Source organism: Ambystoma mexicanum, chromosome 6p (genome assembly GCF_040938575.1).
Source record: "Ambystoma mexicanum isolate Mex_15411 chromosome 6p, UKY_AmexF1_1, whole genome shotgun sequence".
NCBI classification, from domain to species: domain Eukaryota; kingdom Metazoa; phylum Chordata; class Amphibia; order Caudata; family Ambystomatidae; genus Ambystoma; species Ambystoma mexicanum.
In genome coordinates, this window is record NC_090935.1 from 824744140 (window position 1) to 824769582 (window position 25443).

The 25443-nt window shown below is 48.1% G+C and overlaps 1 protein-coding gene across 1 annotated transcript in view; it reads left to right on the plus strand.

Annotated features, from left to right (window-relative positions):
* PPIP5K2 (diphosphoinositol pentakisphosphate kinase 2) overlaps nt 1–25443 on the plus strand; it is a 2362281-nt gene that overhangs the window by 1761463 nt on the left and 575375 nt on the right. The window contains exon 25 of the mRNA XM_069625464.1: nt 24053–24226. Coding sequence (XP_069481565.1) covers nt 24053–24226 — 174 coding nt within the window. The remainder of the gene's footprint in view (nt 1–24052; nt 24227–25443) is intronic.

The window sequence follows — 25443 nt, forward strand, 5'->3', positions numbered from 1 at the left end:
AGAGTATTTAACTAAGCACCCTACACCTGAAAGCTTAGTGGTCCAGGCAGCTACATCCACCAGACAATCTACATACCCCTCTATTCCCCCAGATAGGGATGATAAGAGAATTGATGCCTGGTCTCGCAAGATTTTTTCTTCGAGCAGTATGGCTTTAAAGTCAACAAATGTGACTTGCACCCTTGCAAGGTTTACATACACCCTGTGGGACTGTATTAGTGCGGTGGCTGGGTACATTCCTGAGGGCGAGGTACGTGAAGAATTCCTGGCAATTGTAAAAGATGGAAAGGAGGCTATGGGGGAATGTCTCCAGTCAGGACTGGACACTGCTGACAGCATCAGCTAGTCCATTTAGCGCCTCCATATGTCAACCTCAGCAACACTCCTACTCAGGCTCATCTTCCTGGAGGGGTCGTCCTTTTCATTTTTATTCCTCATTTGGAAGAGGAAGAGGACAGGCCAGTCAAAGAGGACAAAGAAAATGGCCTTGTGGTGGACAAGGAAAGGGTGCTAGATCAGCCCCAGCAGCGGCAACTGTCCCCTGAGCCACTGTTGCAGCCGCCTCCAAGCCACTCTGAGGCCTTGACCCACAAGACCCCGGCGGAAGGCAGGATCTCTCAGCATCTGAACAAATGGCGGGGCATTACTTCAGATGCTTGGGCACTGGAAACAGTGGCTCAAGGTTAATGCCTTCCTTTTCAGAAAAGGCCTCAAGACCATCCACCGGGATACAACTCTGTCAAAATTCCAGCTCCGCTCCTGTTGCAAGAAATTTTAACCCTGCTGGAGAAAGGTGCAATAGAACATGTACCTGTAGCGGAGAGGAACAAGGGTTGGTATTCCCCCTATGTTCTCATACCAAAGAAGAACGGAGGATTCAGACCCATCTTGGACAAGTTCAAGATGATTACCCTTTCTCAGATCCTTCAGCCTCTCCAACTCCAAGACTGGTTGGTATCATTGGACCTTCTGGATGCTTACATACTCCCGAGAGGTGAGACCTCAACACATTCAGCAGATGGTAACAAAATTCCAGAATGCCCAACATCTTCCGGCTTTCGATTTTTTGAGGCTGCTCGTCCTCATGGCATCCTGCATTTTCCTAGTGCCAGAAGCCCGATTGAGAATGAGATCTTTTCAATGGGCTCTCAGGACTCAATGGTCCCAATTTTCAGGGAATATGTCGGACCACCTGCAAGTTCCGAGCAGAGTTGCTGAAGATCTAGTTTGGTGGGCTAGCAAGGATAATATTCTCAAGGGAGAATCTTTTTGGCAACCATGGCCGGAGATAACAGTAGTGATGGACGCCTCGCTCACGGTGTCGGGAGCCCACACCAACGATCTGACAATCAACGGTCGTTGGTCTCCATCAGAGTCCAAACTACACTTCAACTTTTTGGAGCTGAGGGCAATCAGACTAGCGCTCAATGCCTTTCTGCCCTCTGTGCGGGGAAATAATGTCCTGCTAATGATGGACAACACAGTGGCCATGTACTACCGCAACAAGAGAGGAGGTGTAGGGTCACTACGACTATGCAGCGAGGCAATGCAGCTCTGGTTCTGGGCAATACAAGAAGGAATTTCTCTGTCGGCAGTTCACCTAGCCGGAGAGAAAAACATGGTGGCGGACACTGTGAGCAGGCAGAGCGCAGTCTTCCACGAGAGGGAACTAGCTCAGGAAGTCCTGGTTTGGAGAACCCCTTAAGTGGATCTGTTTGTGACTGAAGTCAATCGGAAGTGCTATCAGTACTGCTCAAGGGAATTTCCCCCAAGAGGAGCTCTAGGGGACGTGTTCGTAGTGGATTGGGAATTTCCACTCATGTATGCATTTCCTCCAGTACCCGTGATTCCTCACGTAATCAGGAGGTTGAGAAAATTCAGGAAAACCATGATCTTAATTGCCCCAGATTGGGCCAGGGTGGCGTGGTACCCGGACCTTCTGGACATGTCCATCGGCCCTCCAATACGTCTTCCACAAAGAGAGGATCTTCTCTCACAAGAGGAAGGTTGGTTTCTCCATCCAGAGGTCAGGACACTCAGCCTTCATGCATGGTTTCTGAGAGGCTGAGCTATATGGATTGGGACATCCCGGACGACGTAATGGAGATTTTGCTTTCGGTCAGAAGGCCAGCAACTGGATCCTTGTACCGGTGTCATTGGAACAAGTTCAGTAACTGGTGCAAGGAAAAGAATGTGGATTCATTCCTATGTGGTACACCTATGGTACTTTCTTTCTATTACATTTAGCCAATCCGGGTCTCCAGATTGGTACAATAAAAGGATACCTAGCAGCGCTTTCTATTTTTAGGCGCTCCTTGCAAGCTGTGTCTTACTTCGAAATTGCATTGATTATGCATTTTGTAAAGGGTCTCACCAACGTGTACCCTCCAGTCTCTTTTCAAGTCCCTGTTTGGGATCTAAATTTAGTATTAAAATTCCTTACATGCATTACTTTCAAGCCTTTGCTTTCTTGTCCACTAAGGCTTCTCACTTGAAGACAATCCTACTAGTTGCTATTACATCAGCCCGCAGGGTGAGTGACAGACACTCGCTTGTAAGCCTCCTCACACCATCTTCCATAAAGGCAAAGTTATATCTTAATTTCTACCAAAAATAGTCTCTGACTTTCACCTGTCGCAAAATATCACATTGCCATCTTTCTATCCTCCCCCTCATGCAAGTAAGGAGGAAGAAAGACTCCACAGGCTGCACCCAAAAAGGGCTCTCAGCTTTTAAATTTCTAGACCGTCCACAAATTGGGCCTTGCAGTAACAAAACAGACCTTATCCAGATGGATAATTCTGGCAATTGCAGAATGTTACAGGCTGGCAGGTAAAGAACCTCCAGATGGCATGGCAACTTCAACAGCTCTTCAGAGGGGTGTCCCGGTGCAAGACATTTGTGCAGCTGCCACTTGGTCGTCTATGCACACTTTTGTGACACAATACTGTTTAGATTCAACCTCATTCCAAGGAGGTCTTTTTGCTAAGGCTGTTCTACATACAGTCCTTGACTATTTTAATTGGTACTCCCTCCTCCAAATTCTCACTGCTTTGGGAGTCTATCTAAGATGAGGAATACGTTGGAGGACACAATCCATTCGAAGAACAATTTACTTAGAAACTGTAAGGTTCTTTCGATTGGATGTTCCTCCCACGTATTCCTCACCGTCCCTCTCAACCTACCCCACCGTACAGTTTATGTATTTTACACTCAATGTTCCTTGAGAGGTTACGGTCTAAGGGTACACCTTATCAACTCCTCAGTTGAGAATACGAAAAAACAGAACTGAAGCCAACGGGCGTGGCTCAAACTTTTTATACTACCGATGACGTCAACTCTCTACGGCCGCCCTCTGGGGTGGAAATATCTTTTTTCCAAAGCAGCAAAGCTGATATGAATATCTAAGATGAGGAATACGTGGGAGGAACATGCAATCGAAAGAACGTTACAGTTGGTAAGTAACTTGCTCTTCTCTCATTTCGGGATCTTGACAACAATGAAGCCCAATCTGAATAGATCCATTTTTGCCTTCCAGATTGTATTCAATACAACCCCCGAGGGGATGCAGAGTCTGGCAATTGATAAATTGGTGTCACTTAGAAATTCTAATTGTTCAACATCCACGGATGTGATGTTTTACAATGCTGGTGCATCACTAAATATGTTCATAATGCTCGATCTGCATAGATCAAATGTGGAAAATGGCGATGCGCAACATTTAATAATCAGAGCATGGGATTTGAGATGAAGCTTCTTTTTCTTCATAGTAGAGTCACGTTTGTTCTGATTGGGGCAACTTTCAAGTGGCAAGAGATGCCTTTCATCAATGTATTGTAGTATTGGTGGTTGAAACCGTGGGCCATGAGCTTCCCTAATATTTTCATCCATCTGCTGAGTTTTGCAGGTCTGGCCGCAGTGATTCTGTGAGGAGCAATCTTTTTGTTTATATTCAGTCCGATGCATATGTTTCTGGTCTATTGGTTCAGTGGAAGAGTACTGACAAGCCTTGAAATAAGAATTTAGATATCGATCTACTGCTCTTCTGATTTCCGCATTTCCATGCACATCGGTAATGTTATTAAGTGAGGTCTGGTTTGTTCTGATGTGGTGCAGGTTCACCTAATTCTGCCAGGAGCAGGATAGCTTGTGTCTCTTGCTTTATTATTGCGATAAGGTCATTAAGCGGTGCGTGTGTTAGAGAATGATCATAATTTTTTGGCGAGACTGCTTCTTGATAATTAGAGGTGGTCTTCGTTTTTATTTATGTATCCACAGACATGTCGTTAGTGGTTATGTTATGAAAAGTGCTGCTAGCACGAATAAATTTCCTTGAGCTTTTTATAGTGGGCAATCGTGCAGTTTTCAAATCTCTAAGGAAGGTAGTTTGTTTTCTCCAAAAATCTCAGATGTGTTTTATGTATGATTTCATCATTGCTATTCCTCTGTGATTTCTTTTTAGCAAAAATATCAAAGGAAGATGGTGTTGCAGTAACCTCTTGCACAGCAGTTTCGTGTTCAACACTTATCCAGGAGTTGTTAATATCTTGGGACACTATATCAGCAGAATTGTCATCAATAGGTCGTATTACGTGCTCAAATGCAGGCAATGGCAATATAGTTGGTAGCCCCTCACAATTATTAGGTACTGGTCGTTGGTTAGATGGAGTGCAATTGGTACTCATCTCTCGTTCTTCAGACAAGGTACCTTTGTGAGATCTGGTGTTTAATTCTTGGCCAATCCAATCTGAGATTATCTAGATTTGAGCTGGCTGCTGTGTTATTTATTAATCGAGTGACTCGAACAGTTTAAACAGGCTGGTCATAGCCATGTTAACAGCGTTCAAGGTAATTTCAAGCATTGAGTTGTGTTTTAAATCAAGATTCAGTGAGTGTAGTGTGCATGATTGTAAGGGGATGCATCTATGTGGTTTGAGCTGCACGTAGGATACAGAGTTAGTTGATGAGTCTAAAGAGCAATGAGTAAATTGTGCAGATGGCTTAGATACATTCGTGTTGTTGAGCGATTCTTGGTAGCTAGCATGAATGGAAATATCTAAGTTCCGGCTGTTGTTGCTAGCTATCTCAGCAGGTTCAGGGGTGTTTTTACTACAAAGTGATATGGACGGCGACACTGACAAGGCCGTATTTAATATAGTTTGATCAGTGAGCATTTGTAGAGGAGCGCTCTTGGATACTGGCGGTCTGGAAAGAGCAGCTGTTACATGAGTGACTGCTCTATTTTCAGATGAATGAGCGGAACCGATTTTGGCTAAATGCATGTTAACGTGATTTGTATTAACATTACCTGGAGTAAAGCTGCGTAGTGAGCAGAAATTGCGAATATCACGAATGTCAGTACAAAGAGCTTTAGAGCCAAAGTGTGATACCGGGGTTAACATAATAACCCGTTTCGATGTTCGCTGGTGTTATTAGTAGCATCGAGCTTCATGCTAGAAGGCGTGTCCAAGTGAAGCAGCATGCTGGTTTTCAAGGGGTACAGCTACACCGGGCAAGTCAGCAAAAAGCACTGCGCTACTCGCACCCCGCTCACCACAGTGGCAAAATGGCAAAGCGGTACTTGTGGGTACTTGCGCTGGTGCACGCAGCTTCCAAATTTGTAGGGAAGGCCAGTGGGGGCGTGGCCACACTAGTATAGTTGGTAAATTAGCTCTATAACATACAGAAAAACAGGATATAAGTATACTATAGTATATATATATTAAACACAAGCGTTCGTCAATGAGTCCTTAGAGACGTTCACTTTGATAAATTCCAAACAAAAAGTCCACAAAAAAGATGCAATGGGGAAGTCCAGCAGCAGTCACTCACGGCAAAATGGTACTTGTGGGTACTTGCCCAGGTGCGCCCTCAGGTGAAAGTTCCTTCTCATGGTTCAGAAACCAGAGTCAGTTGTCTTCCTCTCAGTTCTCACTTTCAAGACAATTCCGAAGAGGTTAAGGTAGAGGCAGAGACCAAATTGCAAGAGGTTTGCCTGCTTCTACAAAACAGGGACTCTTTCCCAGGTGCCCTTTCATATCATCCCAGTAGCATAACATCATTCATCCACGTATCAGAGAGGATCGCCTCAGACAAGTGGGTGCTGTCAACAGTAGAAAACCGGTATTACATAGAGTTTAAAGAACAACCATGCAATCACCCACTGAGACCCAGAAGAATACCAGTAGAACATCTACAGATTCTACAAGAATAGATACAAATACTGCTACAGAAGGGTGCCAAAAAACACATACCACCAATCTGTGTACTTCGTTGTTCCAAAGAAATACAAAATTCCCAGTGCTCGACCTAAAACCAGCAGACACGTATGTCAAACCAGAGAAATTCAGAAAAACGGTACAAGAAGTCATACCACTGCTCAAAAGAGACGCTTCATGGAAACACTGGATATAAGCGATGCATCCTTTCATATTTCAATGTTGCAAGCACACCAAAAATACCTATGGTCCAAAGTAGGTCAATTGCATTATCAATTTAAGGTGCTCCTCTTTGGGATCGCATCAGCCCCTCACATTCACAAAGGTACTAGCAGTAGTGGCAGCACACCTACGTTGAGAAAGTATTCCAGTGTACCCTTATTTGTATGACTAGCTAATAACAGGAGAAGCAGCAGAAATATGTAATGGAAATATGCAGAAAACAATACATAATCTGCACCAACGGTGTATTTCTATCAACTAAAAGAAGTCAAGCCTAATCCCCAGTCAGCAAAAACAGTTCCATGGGGCAGTCATTATCGCCAAAGACACCTTAGTCTTCCCCTCCAACTAGAGGGTCCGAAACCTAATGCAACAAGTACCTTGTTGCAGATAAGTCAGGAAGGTTATGCGCCCTTCTCAGCATGATTGCATTTTCATCGTGCCACATGCAAGCCTACATATGCGTCCAGTGCAAGAGTGGTTAGCGAAACAATGGTCATAGGCAGAGGCAACTTGGGGTGATCTAGTGGCGGTTTTGCAAACACTGGTGTCAGCACGTCAGTGGTAGACAAAAGAAAAAATGTTACATGGAAAGCCTTTTTGTCAACCCACCATCACACCTCGCAATCACAACAGATGCATCACTCTCAGGTTGGGGACCCCATTGTCTCCACCAAATGGCACAAGGGTTGTGGACACACAAACTTGTCATGAAACATATGAACACTCTAGAATTGCCAGCAGGTTACAAAGCACTACATGCTTTCCAACATCAATTAAATCGGAAAAATGTGCAAATTATTGCAGACCGCATAACAGCCATGTTTTACATCAATATACCGGGCAGGACTCACCCTCTGTCCACAATAGCACAGAAGAGCCACAAGGAGAAGTTAACAATGATTCTAATAGCTCCAATATGGGCTCATTAGATGCTGTTTTCTCACCTCCTTGGGATGTCCGTTTGCCCACTGATGAAACTAACATGCTCTTACAACTTGCAAGATCTCACTTATAAGGTTGCTCTTCTTTTAGCAATTTAATCTATTTGAAGAGTAAGTGAGCTTCAGGCATTGTCCCTGACAATACACAAAAACAAGGTGGTCTTAAGAACACACCCACGATTCTGCAAAAGCATTTGTTTGTCTCAGCTCATTCTATGAAGCCACCACCTTCATCTGGTACTTCTTGCTAGTCTATGCAAAGCATGTGATTCTAAGCAGATCAATAAGCCTCAGAAGACACACATTACATACCTATAATAGTCTTTCTGATGTTTGTATCTGCTTAGATTCACATGCAGAGCAGAAGCACCATAAAGAAGAGATTTTTATGTGAGGTTTTTTTAAACAGTTGTACACATTCACACTTCACTATATCAAGCAACCTCAGGTCAGAAATATAACAATCTGAGGGCCTCGGCACGTCAGGGATCATGGGTACAGTACACGTCATGGTAGGGATAGTATTACAAGAATGCCCAGTCAACATCCCTTTTCGAAATTGAAAATAAATCATGTAATACTCTGCACCACTCACTAGTTGTCGTCCTATGCAAAGCATGTGAATCTAAGCAGACACAAGCATCAGAAGGACGATTACCAGCATGTCATGTTTGTCATATAGAATGCTGATCTAGAAGAAAACAAATTGATGCCTTAGTTAGGCTACCAAAGTAATTTATTTTGCTTATTTGTGAGCTTTCGTGGAATTTCTCCACTTCCTCAGGCAGGGATTACAGCTTCAATAGCCCCTCCTAGAAATACTGTGTTATCTGTGCCTGTCTGTGTACCTGATTTGTAGTTTTACTCAGAGATGCACGCATTAGATGTTGATCTCCCCCACCCATTTCAGCCTTCAAGGTCTGAATGTTACACTGTGTAGTCAGTGTCACTAAAAGCAAGGAAAGAAAAAACAGCACACTCGTTAGAGTGCACTCAGGAATGCAGGGGAGTGGTAGCTGTTTCTGAGGCATTGGTAGTAGCTGGCATACAGAGCTTGGAAAGGGAAGTCCACCCTAGAGCACTGTTTGTGGCTTGTCACCGGCACTGTCCATTTCTCAGCTCTCAATTTTGGCAGAGAAGCAGGGTTAAACAACATTACAGAGTAACATAGTATTACTTTTAATTAAGGAATGTCCACACAGGGCTATTATGAAAATGTCAATTTTATCCCTCAAGAGGCAATCAAGGTTTGGTGGAAACTAGGGGAGGCGTGGCCAGCTGTGATGCGAGGAATACGTGTTTCTCCCGAGCTCCCTAAAGAGATACTTTTAAGATCTGCTTTCTGTGCATCTTGGTGATTAAATGGTGCCCCGACAATGAGATTGCAGGGCCATGAGACACTGAGAGTGCGTACCGACTTGGAAACATCTGTAGAGGCGTTAAAGGAGCGCTGAGTCCAGAGCGAAGTGCTCACGCCCTGCATTCCCAAAATGGCGGGCACAACCTGGTGAGCGAGAAGATTGCCCAGCGATCCGTCTCGCAGACGGAGGAAACTAGCCAAAGGGTCTGTAGCAGCCCTGGACTTTAAACAGCAGGCAAGGTAAGTGGAAGCTGGGAGCCGTGTCAGCAGCCCGCGAAGTAGGCACCTGATCAACAGACTGGAGTGGAAGTCAGTGGGGTGTAGAGGAACAGTTACCGTAGAGTCAGTCTGCCATGGGGGACGTAACGGGGCACACCGTGCAATGAGGAGTGTGCGGCATGTCAAGCGAGCGGACAAGGAGTCAAGAGCCAGGCCGAGCACCAGCGAGGTACAACACTGAAGGCAGCACTGGTGTGCCATGTGAGTCAAAGTGGGGATGCAGCTGCCTGTGTGAAAGCAGAGACACGAAGAGGTGGTGGATCAGGGATCTGGAGCCGTCAGACACCGGTGGGTGAGCCGGAGCACAGTGTTGCAGGGGAAGGGCGGATTGTACGGTGCATGGGCAGGAGGCCAGAGAGTGGGGAAAACACCAGCTGGGAAAGCGCATCAGAGGCACACAGGAGTGCTTCATGACACACAGAGGATACTGGAGACTGTGCATGTGAGGGTATGAACAATAGGAGGTTGGGGTTATCGGCTCCGGAGCTCTTAGGGTGACTTGGGAGTGACCCCTCCCCCGCCTTGCTCATTTCCACACTGGACTTGCTGTGGGTTTCCCAGGAGCCCCTCTGGTGTGGTTCCCATAGTGGTGCTCCCCTAAAGCTGGGAGACCGGAGGCAAACATAGCGGGAGCTGAGCCCCCCCGCCGGCATGGATTGCTTGACAGCCAGGAGGTGCAGAGACTGTATCCTGGGGAGAAGTGGGAGGCACAAACTGGGTTGTGGGCCCTGAGACGAGATTTTGGCTGGTGCCTTGACGGAGGGGGAGATGCGCCTGTCGGGCTGATACTATACGAACTGTGCTGGGTGGTTTTTGCAGATGTCGAAGTGTCAGGCCTGGAATAGAGTGCAACGGGCAAGGGCCTGAAAAGTATACAGAGTACATATTCAGGAAGGGGGGAGGAAGAAAACTCCAGCAAAACCAAAGCAGACGAAGATAGATGCATTTGCGAGAATGGGGGACCAGAAACAGGAGTCGACGAGTGCTGAGATGCGGCCAACAGGGGACAGCCATGAGATCCACATTGAGGGGGCTGATGCTATAATACTCGAGGCCATCGCAACCCTGAGAACGTCAATGGAGTCCCGCATCGGCGAAATAAAATGTGACGTGGGTCTCCTGTAGCAGGATGTGCGCAATGTGGCAGGCACAGTTGGGGAGACTGAAGTAAGAGTGGAAGAGGTGTCCACTAACACAAAGGAATTACAGGAGCAAGCAGAAGCAACATTCAGATTCTGGGGTTGCTGAAGGGAGAGGAAGAGACGAGACCCCACCACATATGTTGAAAACATGCTGCTCCAGGAGATTGGTCTCGGTGCGTTGTTGCAGGGATTGACAGTGGAAAGAGCCCACAGTGCGTTGTTAAGAACCAACCACCCCCCAGAGCTCTGCCCCGGCACATCATTGCTAAGATACTGAACTTTAGAAACAAAAGAGAAGATCTTGGCCTTCTCCAGAGAAGGTGGCATGATTCGTCGTCGGTCGGCGACGTTGGCGATTTACCCGGACTACACCCTGCAAGTCCAGAGACGGAGAGTCCAATTCATCCCGACGAAGGAAAGACTGCAACAACATTACATAAAATACATGCTTATGTACCCAGCAAAGCTGAAAGTGATGCATAAAGTAAAGCCTCTGTTTTATAAAGCTTCCGAGGAAGTGAATGCTTGGATGGACACTAACCGGATGAAGCCGATGCCGCAGGCGAACAATGACACTTGAAACTCTGCCAGGTGGAGGATGTTGTGACGCAAGTGAGGTATAGGATGCATGGACATCTGAGGGTGCTATAGTTTAGGGCAGGGTTAGGGTATGAGTTTGGTGGGTTGTGTATCCTCTTTCTCAATCTGACCCATATGTTCAGCCTCCCACTTTGGTACCAAGCCGCCAAGTACCAGGTGGGTGAGTGGAATGAATGGTGGTTATGCCTCTACAGACAGGTTCTGGCAGGCAGTTAGATTAGGTTCAAGTTAAGGAGTTTGTTTTGGTTGCAACACAGCTTGGTTCTATAGGATAGTAGACAGGGGGTACTCACCCGGGGGATGGGGATGCAGGGAGGAGGGGTCTTTGGGCTCCTGCAGAGGTAGGAGAGGGGGGGGAGAAAACCGAGAGAAATCGAATGACGGAAGTATGGAAATTGTCCTTCTTGAACATCGGGGCGCTGAATAATTATGTTAAGATTCAAGGTGGTGGCGGGGCGTTGCTTGATGGCTACGTGAGAGGACGTTCCTTGGAGGAGCTCCCGATGATCCGATCCTGATCCTGGGAAGAGGTGATGGTTTTTGGCGGACTTTCAAGCCCACGGTGTAACCAAAGGCGTATGAAAGTGGGGGGCACATGGTGAGTGCCCTCCCCACCAGCGAGACTGCATATCCACGGAACTAGACTCTGAAGAAGGTGGCGGTCGCGCAAAGGAAGGGGAGCACCGAAGATGTCCGTCTGTGGACAAAGGGCCATAAGTGGTCCGATGAGCTGAGGAAGTTGGTCGGAACGTGGGCAAGCCCAACCAGACAGACGGGTCGCATGCGCCTCTGACAGAAGGCAAAAACATAAGGGCGAGCCCACACTGAAGAGGCCCTGGATCGTGGTGGGCTAGCAGAGTGAACCCGGGTCCAGCGGAACCTCGCTGTGAAGAGACCGGCGAGTGAACCCCGCGAGGATACAGCGGGGCGCGTGGGCCCAACCGATGCCGCAGGATGTCCTCCAAGGTGGTGCGACCCCGGATCAAACAGCCCACGATGGAGACCTACGTTAGGTCGCTCTCGGGCGCGGAAGGGGGCAAGAGCAAAGAAACACCCGCGGCGGCGACGGACCCACCGGGTACTATCCAGGAGGTGCTGGCAGCAATTGCCGACTTGAAGGTGGCCTGGGAGACAAAGCTGGGCCTGGCCATGAAAGAGCTGCAAGAGGGCCTAAACCTTAAAATAGGAGCGGTCCGAGAAGAGGTGAACCTGTTGCGCCAGGATGTGCGAACGATCGCGGAGCGCACTGGAGAACTGGAAAAGGAGTTGGCCCTGACCACGGAGGCGTGCAACACACACGCCAAGGAGCTTCATGCCCTCGTGCAACGAGTGGGCAATTTGGAGGACAGAGCAGAGCAGGCAGAGGGGCGCGCCAGGCGCAACAACATTCGCATAGTGGGGGTACCGGAGGGAATGGAAGGATCGAAACCCACAGATTTCGTTGAAACCATGCTTTTGCAGGAGATTACAGGCGGGGAGCTGACCCAGGGGTTCGCGGTCGAAAGGGCGCACAGGGCCCTGACCAGGAGACCGGCCCTAGGAGCCCCCCCGCGGCCGTTGATCGCGAAGATCTTGAACTATTGTGACCGCGAGAAGATTCTCGAATTTTTCCGGAAAGGAGGCACGATAGAAAGGGGGTCAGCGAATATAACGGCATATCCGGATTATACGCTGCTCGTACAACGGAGTCGAATGAACTTTGGAACGGTGAAGAGGAGGCTTAGAAAAGCAGGCCACCGCTACATGTTGCTTTACCCCGCCCGGTGTTTTATAAGAACAGATCCCTCTTCTTTGAGACGCCGAGCGAAGCGATGGAATGGTTGGATATGCAAGGTCGACCTCAGGAATCGGATGCCCAGACAGAAGCGGCTGGAGATAAGTAGCACGTGGCAGAGGCACCCGTGAGGCCATAGCTATGACATTGGGACTGGAATATAGTTTGATATTGTGCTTGTGTGGAGGAAGTCACGGCATCTGCCGGTGGGTCCCGTTGAATTCACTTCTCCTAAATAGATGACTGGGAGCCCCTGGGGAGCAACCTCTGCACCCAATAGTAGTATATTTAGTTAGGTCACTGTTAGATTGGTGACACCCCGCGGGGTCCTTGTTGTTGGTCACGAGTCGGGTCCAGACGTGGGTAGGCCTGAGATCCAGGGTTGGAGCTGGGCTATTGTTGGGGGTTGGCGGGGAGGGGGGGGAGTTCTGTGCAGTGGTGTGAGGTTGGGGAAGGGGGAGGGGGACACTGTTCGTGAATAGAAGGGAAAGAGCCAGGAAACGACCCTACGTGGGGAACATTATGGGAAGGGACGGGATGGAGATAGACCGACCGGATGGCATTGGGTAATCTCAAAATCGTGACCTGGAATGTACGGGGCCTCAACAGCTACCTTAAACGTAACAAAGTGTTGTTGTATTTAAAGAGGATGCGCGTAGACATAGCCCTGCTGCAAGAGACCCACCTCACTAGGGAAAGGCTGGAGGTGGTCAGGAGGAAGGAGGAAATGGAAGGGCACTGTTGTGGGGGCGGCGTACTCGGCGTATGCCACAGGGGTTGTCACCTGGGTGGCACCCCACGTGCCGTTTCGGGTGCTTGATTCTACGGTGGACCCGGAGGGTAGAATGGTGGTGGTAACGGGTCTCTTGGAAAACAGAAAAGTGCACATCATAAATTTGTATGCCCCCAATAACGATACAGCGGCTTACTTTAGGACCCTCTACGGTAAACTTGGCCCCCTGGCCGGGTGTACGGTAGTGTGGGGGGGCTTTAACTGTACCGTAGACCCCAGAATGGACAGGTCCAAGGACAGGGCAGGAAAAACGGCACCGGCGGCTAAAGCGCCGAGTACCTTACTGAAAGACCCTAGGCCTAGAGGATGCGTGGAGAAGGCTACATCCCACGGATAGACAGTACTCGCACTACACAGCGCCACATGATTTGTACACAAGGTTAGACTACGTGTTTGTAACAGCCAAGATAGTGAGAGATATAGAAGGAGCGGAATACAAGGCCCAAGTGCTGCCAGACCACTCGCCCTTGGTGGTAGACTGGAGACACCAGCCCCCACGACCGCGGATCCCTACATGGAGACTTAGGACCTAGGCTCTGCAGGATGAGGGGTTTCGGGAGGGCCTGAGGGATGCCATTGAAGAATACTTTGATACAAATACGGGAAGCTCTGTGGGCACACTGTGGGAAGCTTTTAAGGTGGAGGTGCGTGGGGTAGCCATTTCCCAAGCTAAGGGGGTGCAGGGGGGGGTCGAAAGGGAGCTCCGGGAGGCGGAAAGGGAGCTAGAGGAGCTCACACGTTGCAAGAGCACCGCTTATGATAACAGAACCAAAGTAGAGGAGCTACAGTTGTCCTGCAGCGCACTCTGGGATAGACTGTGCAGACTCAGCTACAGGAAATATACGGACAGGATACATGCAGGGGGCGACAAGACGGGCAGACTGCTGGCTTGGCTGTATAAGAGTGAGACCCCCCGCTCGGTGATTAGTGAGATTAAGGGCGAGGGAGGTTGCATATGCAACACCCAGAAAGAGGTAAATGAGGAATTCCTTAAGTTTTACAGACACTTGTATGTGGACACGGGGGAGGATATGGGTCAAGACATACTGGACACATTGGGGGACATTGAGCTGCCCACCCTAGATGATCTAGAACATTCTGAGTTAGACGCACCCGTCACCTCGGACGAGCTGGAGGTAGTGATTCGGAACTTGCCCACTTACAAGGCGTCGGGTTCGGATGGGCTGCCCAGCGAGTTCTACAAAACATACCAGCAAGAATTGCTTCTGCCACTGCTTGCTACTTTCAACGAGGCCTATGAGCAGGGAGAACTCCCGTTGTCCCTCCGTGAGGCTGTAATCATCCCACTCCTGAAATCAGGCAAACCGGCCGTGGAGCGTGGGTCTTACAGACCGTTGTCCATGCTTAACCAGGACAGCAAAATACTCACGGCGGTGCTGGCTAATAGACTGAAGAGGGTGATTAAGAAACTGATACACCCAGATCAGACGGGATATGTTCCAGGTAGGAACATCACCGATAACCACAGGAGGCTTCAACATGTCATAGACCAAACTGAGGAAGACACGGGCGAGCTGGCTATAGTGTCGTTAGACGCGGTCAAGGCCTTCGACTCGGTACGATGGCCCTGGCTGAAAGCGGTCCTGAAGGGGTACGGAATGGGACCTGGATACCTCAGATGGGTCCAGTTGTTTTATAGCACCCCGATGGCGAGGGTCAAGACAGGGTCCATAGTCTCAGATTCTTGGCAACTAGGCAGGGGGACCAGACAGGGATGCCCCTGGTCACCCATGCTATATATACTGCCATTGGAGCTGCTGGCAATATGCCTGCGACAACAATATGGGGAGGTGGGCATAAACACTGCCAGTGGAGAGCATCTGATATTATATGCGGATGATATGCTCCTTTATTTGCACTACCCAGAGGAAAACCTACAGTACGTGCTAGAGGTAATAGAACGGTACGCCATCCTCTCGGGAATATCGGTGAACCCTGGAAAGTCCAGTCTGTTCCCCTTGGGCAGATATAGGAATGTCCCGGTGCAGAGGCTGCCTGTCCTGCCAATACCATGGCAGCCCGTGACATTTAGGTATTTGGGAATAAATATTTACCACAAGGTCGAGGCAGAACACAAGCACAACACGGAAACGGCGATTGAGGGGATCAAGAACAGCATGGTATTCTGGTACAGATTGCCCCTGACCATGATGGGGAGGGCAGCCTTGCTCAAGATGGTGGTCCTGCCTAGACTTTTGCACTTCTTCGTAAACGTCCTGTTTCTGATACCCAGGAGCCTATTTGCGAAACTTCACATCGTGTGTAGAGGCTTTGTGTGTGGCAGCTCGAGGAATAGGGTGGCTCTGTGGAAGCTCCAGAACCCGTGTGACAGAGGGGGGATAGGCCTGCCTAATTTTCGAACTCTATTACCTGGCGGAGCAGCTGCAGTACGTGGCCAGGTGGCTCTGGGCTGAAGACTCGGCGGAAGCCAGGCTCCTGCTTGGAGATACAGCCCCATACTTTCTGATGGAAGTGGTGTGGTTGGGCAGAGACAAACTGGTGGGCAAGGGGCGGCTACTGAGGCTGGGCTGGGAGATCTGGCACAGGACATGGAAGATTGGGGGGGACTCGGAGCCATACTCCCAGCAGGCCCCTTTGGCGGCGCTGTGCGGGAGCGACCCCCAACTACTTGAATAGGTCCGCAGATACTGGGAACAGGTAGGCCTAGCCACCCTCTGGGACATATGGCAGGAAGGGGAGGCAGTGGACTTTCAGAGGTTGCAGGAAGAGATGGGAGTACATGGTGGCCAATATATAACCTACACTAGGCTTGTGAAAAAGACTAGAGAGAGATGGCCTGAGACAGTGCTTGCGAAAGACCCAGACGCCTCCCTGGAAACCATCTATGATGTATCGGAGGGCGGGCATGAAATATCGAGGATATATGAGCTCCTGCGAGTAAGGGCAGGGAAGGAGTTGCTCCAATTGAGACAAGATTGGGAGGAGGAGGTGGGAGTACCCATGACGGATGGGCAGTGGGAACGGGCTCAGAGGTACCACAAAAAGGTGTCCCGGAACGCCAGATTCCAACAGCTTCAACTGTATGTTACCCACAGGGCTTATTTAACCCCCTGGAAGATTGCAAAGTTTGGGGGATCAGCTATGCAGCAATGCCCCAGGTGTGGGGAGGTGAATGCGGGATTGCTACACATGTTCTGGGCTTGCCCGGAGGTGCATAGATTTTGGGACGAGGTGAAGATGAAACTGGCCGGCGGGGGGGTGGTGCTGGATGTGGAATCGGCCTGTTCATGCATGCTTGGGCTTTTGCCTAGACCCCGGCATTTGAAACACATAAGCAAGATAAAGGACCTGGCTTATGTCTTGGCCAAACGTAGGATTGCCATGGGCTGGAAGGCGGCCCACAGACCTAGGGTGGAGTTATGGTGGACAGACCTCTTGAGGTGGGCGGAAGCTGAATCCGTAGTCTGGTTTGAAGCGATCACTAGGGGGGGCGAGGAGGAAGTAGGGCCCTTGATGGCCTGGCGGCAATTGGTGGCCTCGTTGGCAAACCCTCACCAGGGTGACAACGAAACAGAGGACCCGGATGATGGCTGCCTAAAGTATTGTGCCACCCAATGATGTTCCCGTAAACGACATGTGAGAACCAGCTCTAGTTTAATGGGGGAGGGGGAGTTGGGGAGGTTGAAAATGTGTTGGAATATGATGCTTTCTATGTTTTGAAACAGCTGTAGTGTGTTTGTTTGATTTTATAAAATAAAATAAAAATATTTATTAAAAAAAAGATTCAAGGTGGTGGCATACATATGTTGGAATGGGGTAAGGAAAGCACTATTGTAGGAGACACACCTCACAGCAGACAAGCAAACCCAGGTCCTGCGAAAATAGGGGGGAGGGGGAATTTGGATAGGCCTTCTCTAATTATGCGAGGGGAGTTCTTATCTGGATAGCCACAACGGTGCCCTTTCGGGAAGTGGGAGTCTGCACAGATGATGAGGGCAGAATAGTACTAGTGCATGGGTTTTTGGACAAGAAAGAGGTCTCCCTGATAAATTCCTGTGCCTCCAATCTGTCAGGATGCGTCTACTTTCTTTCGCTCCCTGTATGCAGAGCTGAAAACTTATCGAGGGATGATGTGGATCTGGGGAGGGGACTTAAATTATAGGCTCGCCCCAACGCTGGGCAGATCTGATTGCAAAATATGTGTTGCCGTCCCCACTGGCTAAGATCTTGTTGACATTGTTGAGGGAACTGAAATTACAGGAGATTTGGAGGTGGCTGATGGAACCTAAGAGAGAATTCTCATTTTATTTGTATATGCATGGAGTTTATACGTGCATAGACTACTTCAAGGGGACAGACCACCTTGGGGAGTTTGTCGGAGCTTCCTACACGGACAGGACACTTTCAGATCATTCACCCTTAATCATACAAAGGGTGTTCAGTAATAGGCTAGCTCTGATACCCACATGTAAATTACGAGCAGTGACCCTATGGGATGAGCCCTTCCGAGAGGATATAGCACAACAAATAGTGGAATACTTAGCATTAACAAGGTGGGTAGCAGGGAGAACTTATGGGATACCTTTAAAGTGGTGATACAGGGGGCCACCATAGCAAATGCAGGGGTGTCCGTAGGGCACTGGAAAGGACGTTAGCAACCACAGAGGCAGAAATTAAGTGGGTGGAGAGCACTGGCCTGAGAGGAGGGAGGGGATGTCTAGATCACTGGGAGAGATTGGGTAGGTACAGCATCGCAAAATATTCAGAGAAATGGTGTGGGCAAGGGGATAAACTGGGGAGACTATTAGCGTGGCTGTGCCGGGGAGCGGATACTCAAGATGGGATTACTGAAATAGCAGACGAGTGCAGGAAATTATGGCGGCCGCAACGGGAAATTAATAAGGCGTTTTGTTGTTTTACCAGGGGTGGGTGGCATACCAAAGCACGGGAGATTGATGAGACTCTGCGAGATAGGCCTACCCACCCTGAGTATGGAGCAGGTGGAGGAACTAGGCGCATCGATCACGCATTGATCACGAATAGAAGAAATGCGGGCAGTGATTAGTATGCTGCCCACGGGCAAGACACAAGGTGGAGATGGCCTACTGGCCGAGTTTTATAAGGAGTCTATGGAAGAGGTAGCCCACAGATTGTTGCAGACCTTTGAGCCATGGTGTGGGGAAGTATTGTGAATCATATCATCTGATATCCCTAACAAAGCAAGATAGCAAGATTATCACGGCGATCCTAGTGGAAAGGCTGGAAAGGGTGATTGAGACATTGATCCACCAAGATCAGACAGGATATGTTCCAGGGAAGGCGAGACGACTACATGCAGTGATAGATAGGACGCAAGGGAGGATGGAGGGAGGTGTGGTGGTGGCATTGGATGCCTTTAAAGGGTTAGACTCTGTTCGGTGGGAGTGGCTGTTTGCCTTCGTGGGAAGTTTTTGTAATAGGAGAGAAGTTCATGAGGTGGGTCTGAATACTCAGTTCCAGGCCGGTGGCAAGAGTGCGGACCGACAAACATGTGTCGGGACAGTTCTCTATATAGAGAGGCATGAAACAGGGATGCCCACTGTCCCAAATGCTGTACATCTTGGCCCTGGAGCCACTAGCCGTGTTTTTGAGGAGGGAGTACAGGGATACGGGGCTCCTAGTAGATGTAGCATATCATGTGGTCTCAATATATGCGGGTGACTTTCTATTGTATGTGCAGAGCCCGTAAGATAATTTAGCGTCCTACTTAGAGGTGTTGGATCATTTTGCAACATTATCAGGCATAACGGTTAGCAAGACAAGTCCTGTATATTACCGCTGGCAGGATGGCTGGGGGTGGAGGAATCGTGACTCCCGAACCCAAGGCTGCAGTAGAGTCAAAACATTTAGATACCTAGGAGTTGACGTTTATCATGACGCAACAGAGACTCATCGGCAGAATACGCTGACGGTTAAAGCCAGGCAACAGAGCTCAATCAAGTTCTGGGAAAAGCGACCTCTCTCGTTGATGGGCAGGATAGCGCTGCTGAAAATGATCGCCCTTCCAGCCTGCTATATCATTTTGTGAATGTCCCGGATCTCATACAAAAGTCTTCATCAGGAGAATTAAATTTGACGGTATGAGGTTTTGTATGGAGATCGGGAAGGTGCAGGGTGGCCCTGGACATTTTATGCAGGGATTATGCAAATGGAGGGTTGCGCCTCCCGCACTCGGAATTGTATAATCTGGCGGGACGGATGCTGCTTGGAAAAGTAGCTCCCTACTTGTTGAAGGAAGTGCTGTAGTTGAGAAGGGAGAGAATTGGTGACCCCCCCCTGACCCCCTGCCTCTTACTGTTAGGTAGGAAGATCTGGGCCTGGACTAGGATACTATCAAAATTGAAAGAGTAATCTTCCCCACATACCTTTAGCAGCAATACATAGTGGGAACTCTGCAGATTTGGCACAGGTTCGCTTGCAGTGGGAGAGTAAAGAAATAGCGACATTTTGAGAGTTGCTCTCGTCAAATGGACTCTTGGAATTCCAAAGAGTTAGGGAGAAGGTTCGGTGTGCAGAGAGGACAGCTCCTGACACACTCCAGAATGATACATGAGGCAAGGAAGAGATGGCTGGGCTTCCTGAGTCTTCTGGAAGTAGATGGCATACTTGGGTTACTACATGATGTGTCGGAGGGAGGACATGGGGTGTCTAGAGGATTGCTAAAGGCAACACTCAAAGATAATGCCATGGGAAGGAGCAAATGGGAGTTGGACATGGCCAGAGAGTTCACGGAATCAGAATGGACTAGGGTGCTGTCATACCCGAAAAGGTTCTCCAGGAATGCTAGGCTAAAGCTGACTGTTTTACATACTCAATCGGGCGTACAGGACATTGCATATTTTATCACAGTTCTTGGGCTTGGAGGAGACTGGGTGTCCACAATGTGGAGGGAGTGGGGCGGGGTGGGGATGATGCACATTTTTTGAACACGTACAGTGATTCAGGGGTTCTGCCAAGAAATGGAATTAAGCCTTAGGAATGGTGGGATAACATGATATAAGTGGCCAGAGGCCTGCTTATTTGGAGTGTTTGTGCGCCTCAAGAAGATCAAGCCAGAACATAGAATGGTAGACCTGGCCTGAGTTCTGCAAAAAGAAGTATCGCCATGGCAAAGCAATCATGGGATGGTTTGCGCATCGATGGGTGGTGGGAGGACTTGCAACGCTGGTCTATGGCCAAAGCCGCGGTGTGGTACAAGGCTCTACAGGTGGGGAGGAAAGAGAGCTTGGAGAGTGTGACGGCCTGGAATACTTTAGTGCATGCATTGTTTAGCTCACCTGACGATAAACCCCCTGAACCCCTGATAAGGCATAGCAGGATGGAGGAGTGGGAATTGAGAAATGTGGGGTGTAGGACACCTTGGGCTGATGGAGGGTGAAGGGAAAACTCTGGTGGACTTTCCAAGAACTACAATTCATGCATTTAACTGTTTGGTTGGGCTGTTATTGGGGAGTTGGTGAAGTTAGGGGGTCGAGGGGTTGCACAAGGAAGATGGTTTATGCGCACAAAAGACATAGCGTGATGTAACATGTGCGAGAATCTTTAATACATTTTAAAAAAGAAATACAAAATAAAGGGTTTGGTGGAAACTACATGTAAGTAATTTGGTTTCAGAAAGTGTCTAGAAGCATTTTTGCATATTGGCTCTTCTGTTTAGGCACAGCTACCGACTCGAAGATCAGGTTTGACGATTGATGCTCAGGGACACTCCGGTGGTACATTGCGACTTGTATTGGAATCAGTAAGATGACTTTTTTAAAGGTTTTCCAAAGAGGAGTATAGTTTGGCACAGCCTGAAGTCTTGCTTCTTTGGCAACATCTGACCCGTTCGGGTCAACACTCAATTTTCTCAAGGCGTGAGGTCAATGGCAGCAGTTGCAGTGTTCCAGTTTTCCTGCTGTTTCTGTTGGTGAGGAAGAGGATCTACAAACAAGGACTACATTGGAGATTCTGGTGATGTTGCTATGCTGAAAGCAAGGACTTCTGGAGCTAATGTTTCCAGCAGTGGCAGTTCAAGTAAGATGTTATGTTGAGTGTGCGTTGCCAACCACTACAGATGTGTCAGTTGATTGTGTGCTCAGATTGGAGTGCTTTCACTTCTTCATGCCCACACTATGCTGGGCCTGCCAATAAAGCTTCCTGTTCTATTTGCTCGTCGGGACTTGGGACTTGTCTGGGCCAGGCAAGTCAAGAGAAGCGATTGCCTGTGTCCGCTTCCCTGTGGGCGGTAAAAGTGTGGTGTATGAAGAAACCAGGCTTTGACGTGAGAACAATGCTTGTAAGAGTGCATGGACTGGTAGGGCTCTCTCAAAATTTATTTTCAATGTAATATTTTGTTCTGTCCTTTGGGACTGCCCCCAGGTCCAATGAACATCCACAGGTTTTGTGGAAAATTGAGGATTGAGGGGTAAATAATAAAAGCTTTTGGGTGGCTGCCGCAATTACCTATTGTAGGCTTCTTCCCCTGCTTTCTCTCAAATGTGGATTCAGGTTGAATCCCAGACACCATTCTCAAGCAGGTGTGACACTCTATAACAATGGACATATATGACAAATTCACTAATATTAGGTGCAGATAGTAATAGTTTATATGCACAAAGTGGTCTCAGGCTACTGAATTGGTTAAGTTGTCAAGTCATCATGTCCAAGAGTTGTTACCAGTTCTCTCAGCCTTTGATTGTTTGACTGGGGAGACTGAGATTTCCAATATCCTGCATATTCAGTAGGGAAATGATTTGATGCTGAATTTCCCAACATGCAGCATTGTCTTAGATGCACAGTCTTAGTTCTTTAGCCAAACTCTCAAAACCACACAGAAGGTCAGCCCACTACACTTTGATAGGTATCATTGAGTAGCCTTGTCCTCCCGTCTTCACTGTGGTTCTGCTTCTATCCTTCTCTGATCAATAAACTCTAGACATATTTGAAGGCACACTTTCCTCTGGTTGTCAGTATGTTTCAGTCACTGTCACTTCTTGGGTTCATGGTATCAGCTTTTCTGTCATGTGCTAAGCTCGCTTTTTTTTCACTGGAGGCATTGGTAGATCCACATGTTTCCCTCATGAGCTTGCTTTACACTTTCACCCTCTGCTGCTTTTGTTCTACTTCTCCCCAGGGTATACTTTCTTCAGTGGCAAATGCCAGATTTGTTTCACTTGGTTCTCTTGTCAGGGCCTCTTGTTGGAGTCTTACCTATTGTGGGCAACCTGCTCTTAGCTGCTCTCAGTGTAAAGGGCCACATGGTCTTCTCTAGAGAAGATTTTTGATCTATGATGCTCCCTGCACCTTAGGGACTTCAGCAGGACTCCTCTGACTTTGATCTCTTGGACAGCAGGCTCAGGTGATCTGGTGTCTGCCTTGATTCTGCTCACTTGTACCTTGCTTCTAGGTTCTATTTGGTACCTGATGTGTGCCACATTTCTATGCGGTTTTATCTCTACAGTTTTTAAAGGGGCATCTTTGGTCATGGCAATTTCACTGTTGCCATATAATGGTTGTATTCTGTCTTATAGTGGGGGCTATGGGACCCCCTCCATAACACTTTCCCCTGGTCCCCCCCTTGTCTCGCCCCGCATACCGCCTCATCTCGTGGCAATCAATTGCCATGAGTAAACAATCCACTATAAAAATGGACACACTCGGGCAGCTAGTCTTTGCAATACTCTACTATGTAGGATTCATCACACAGGTCATATCTTTTTCTGGCAGCTGTAGCCATGGCACTATGTGGCAAAATCTGAATTCCACTTCCTCAAATAGAAACAATGGCTGGCTGTTGGAACACTCCCGGCTAGAATAAAACAAAGGCTGCCACCAACCAATGAAGCCCCCACATGCAGCTATGTGAGGGAACTTGCACAAAGGAAGAGGGTGCCTTTGGGGTACCTCCAGGGATCACAGGGATGCACAATAGGTGTTTAGCCTCTGATGAGGGCTAGAAAGGAAAAGGTGTGGCCAACCAGCCTGTGACAACTCACAATTGAATGGGCCTCTCGCCTGAGAGGTGAGTAAATGACAACAGTTGGCTGCCAAAATTAATGTGGTTTCCATAGTTATAGATAACGTCCAACTATTGTTCTCACAGTTTGTCGTAGACTCTTTCACTCACTATTTCACCGCCACCCAATCAGGACCTTGATAGATAAAAACAAATGTGTACTGTAATTTATTGTGGTTGACTCCTGAAGGCTTATGACCTTCTAGTCCTATTTGTTTTATTTGTATCATTTACTATGTTTTCTTTTCTTTTTTGCTGATGTTTACAGTGAAGAAAGTCACGCATAACATGAGCCTCCGTGCTCACAACGCAATTAGTTGCACAATTTATTTTCTCTGAGATTGTATCCTTGAGGAAAAGGATTTTTGTCTGCATTGTTGGTTATCTTGTGTGCTTCATCTCCTCACAGATATAACCAATTGTACATCTTAATAATATTGTCTATTACATTTCTGTGTTTGTGGCTAGAAAAGGAAAGCCATGGGTGTAGGTCGCATTCAGTGCAAATTAAAAGATGCATACCATTGCCACTAGTAAGTCCTACCCGAATCCATATGGCACAACATTGGCACGCCGATATGTACTCCTAATCATTGAGAGTTGTTCTAAAAGTGCACTCTAGTTGGAAAGTATCTGTGAGGAGATAAAGACCCTGGAAATCCGATATTATTGGTAAGTAACTTATTTTTCTACTGTACGTAGAATGAAGGTTCAAAGAAAGCCTCTCATGGTAATGATAGTGACGAGGACTCAAGTGTTACCCGAAGGGATGAACCTGACCGAGCTGTTGTGATGTTCAAGCCATTGGTGTCGGATCCAATCTACATTCACAGAAAGTCGCCTCTTCCTAGATCCCGAAAAATTGGTTCAGTTGAGGTAAGTATATGTTAAGATTGCTTAAACTGACGAAATGAAAATTGTTTTACATTTGTATTGTTAAAGGAGTGTTAAATTGTACATGCTTATGTAACATGTACTTTATTAAACATCTAATTTAGGTTGGCGTTTTTCACATATCAAAATAGAAGACATACCACTCCCATTTTGTGTTCTATGCTTTTGCACCCAACTTTATATGCTGTGAGAAACCTGAAGGTGTTTTCCTGGCTAGTCACGGGGATCTGTCATCCAGGTGCCCAGGGCATGGCCATCGCTATTGGATCCAGTTCCTGTGGGTGAACCAGTGAGGGAGGACCACCTGGGTGGGGGGGGGGTCCTGTGGGAGTGGGACACCGATGGTTGAGACATGGTATCCCCCTTCTTTCAACACCTTTTCCCCATCCTACCACATAGGATATTCCAAAATACTGCCCCCCTTTCCCAAACTTTTTCGCACAACCCGAAAGACAACGGACTAACACCAAAGCCGTTTGACTGACATGTCCCAAAACAAGGGTCAGGCAAAGTCAGGCAATTGACCAGAATCACACACCTGACTGCACATGTCCTTCCCCACAGGGACAAAAGGTGAAGCACAAGAGCACAAGGCAAGCAAGGCAGACCGCACTACGTGAGAGCTAACTCAGCATGGCATTTCAAGAGGAGGAGAAAGACCGCGCTGACCGAGAGAGTGACAAGGAGAAAAGCGACCTTGCCCTTTCCGACCAATGCCTGTGAAACGTCTGCAGAAGGAATCATAAGTCTGCAAACAATAGCCATTGTGTGTCACAACAGATGTCAACGATAGACAAGTCCCTCCGCTGCTGAGTACCAAGCCGGGGAGAGACATTTGTCTCTGTGGTACCAATCAGACTCCAAGGAGAAAGAAAATCAAGCAGTTCATCACAGCCGGTGAGTCAAGGGGAGTTTCGATAAGAAACCGAACTGTGTTGAATGAAAAATAGCCAACGGCTAATTTGAACTTAGAAAAGCTTAAAGATACTATTGATGAAAGAGGGGGGAATCAGCAACAGAGTAGTCCTGCGCCAAGTGGGTGCTCAGGCAGGAAACTCTGGGTGGTTACCCGATGGCAGAAACTACTGTAACCAGAAGCCCTTAGGAAGAAGCACGAAGAGGTCAAAGTGGTCATACACGGGTCTTGTAAAATCCTCTTCACCGTCGAAAGTCTTTGACCGACAGATAATTGAGAAGCT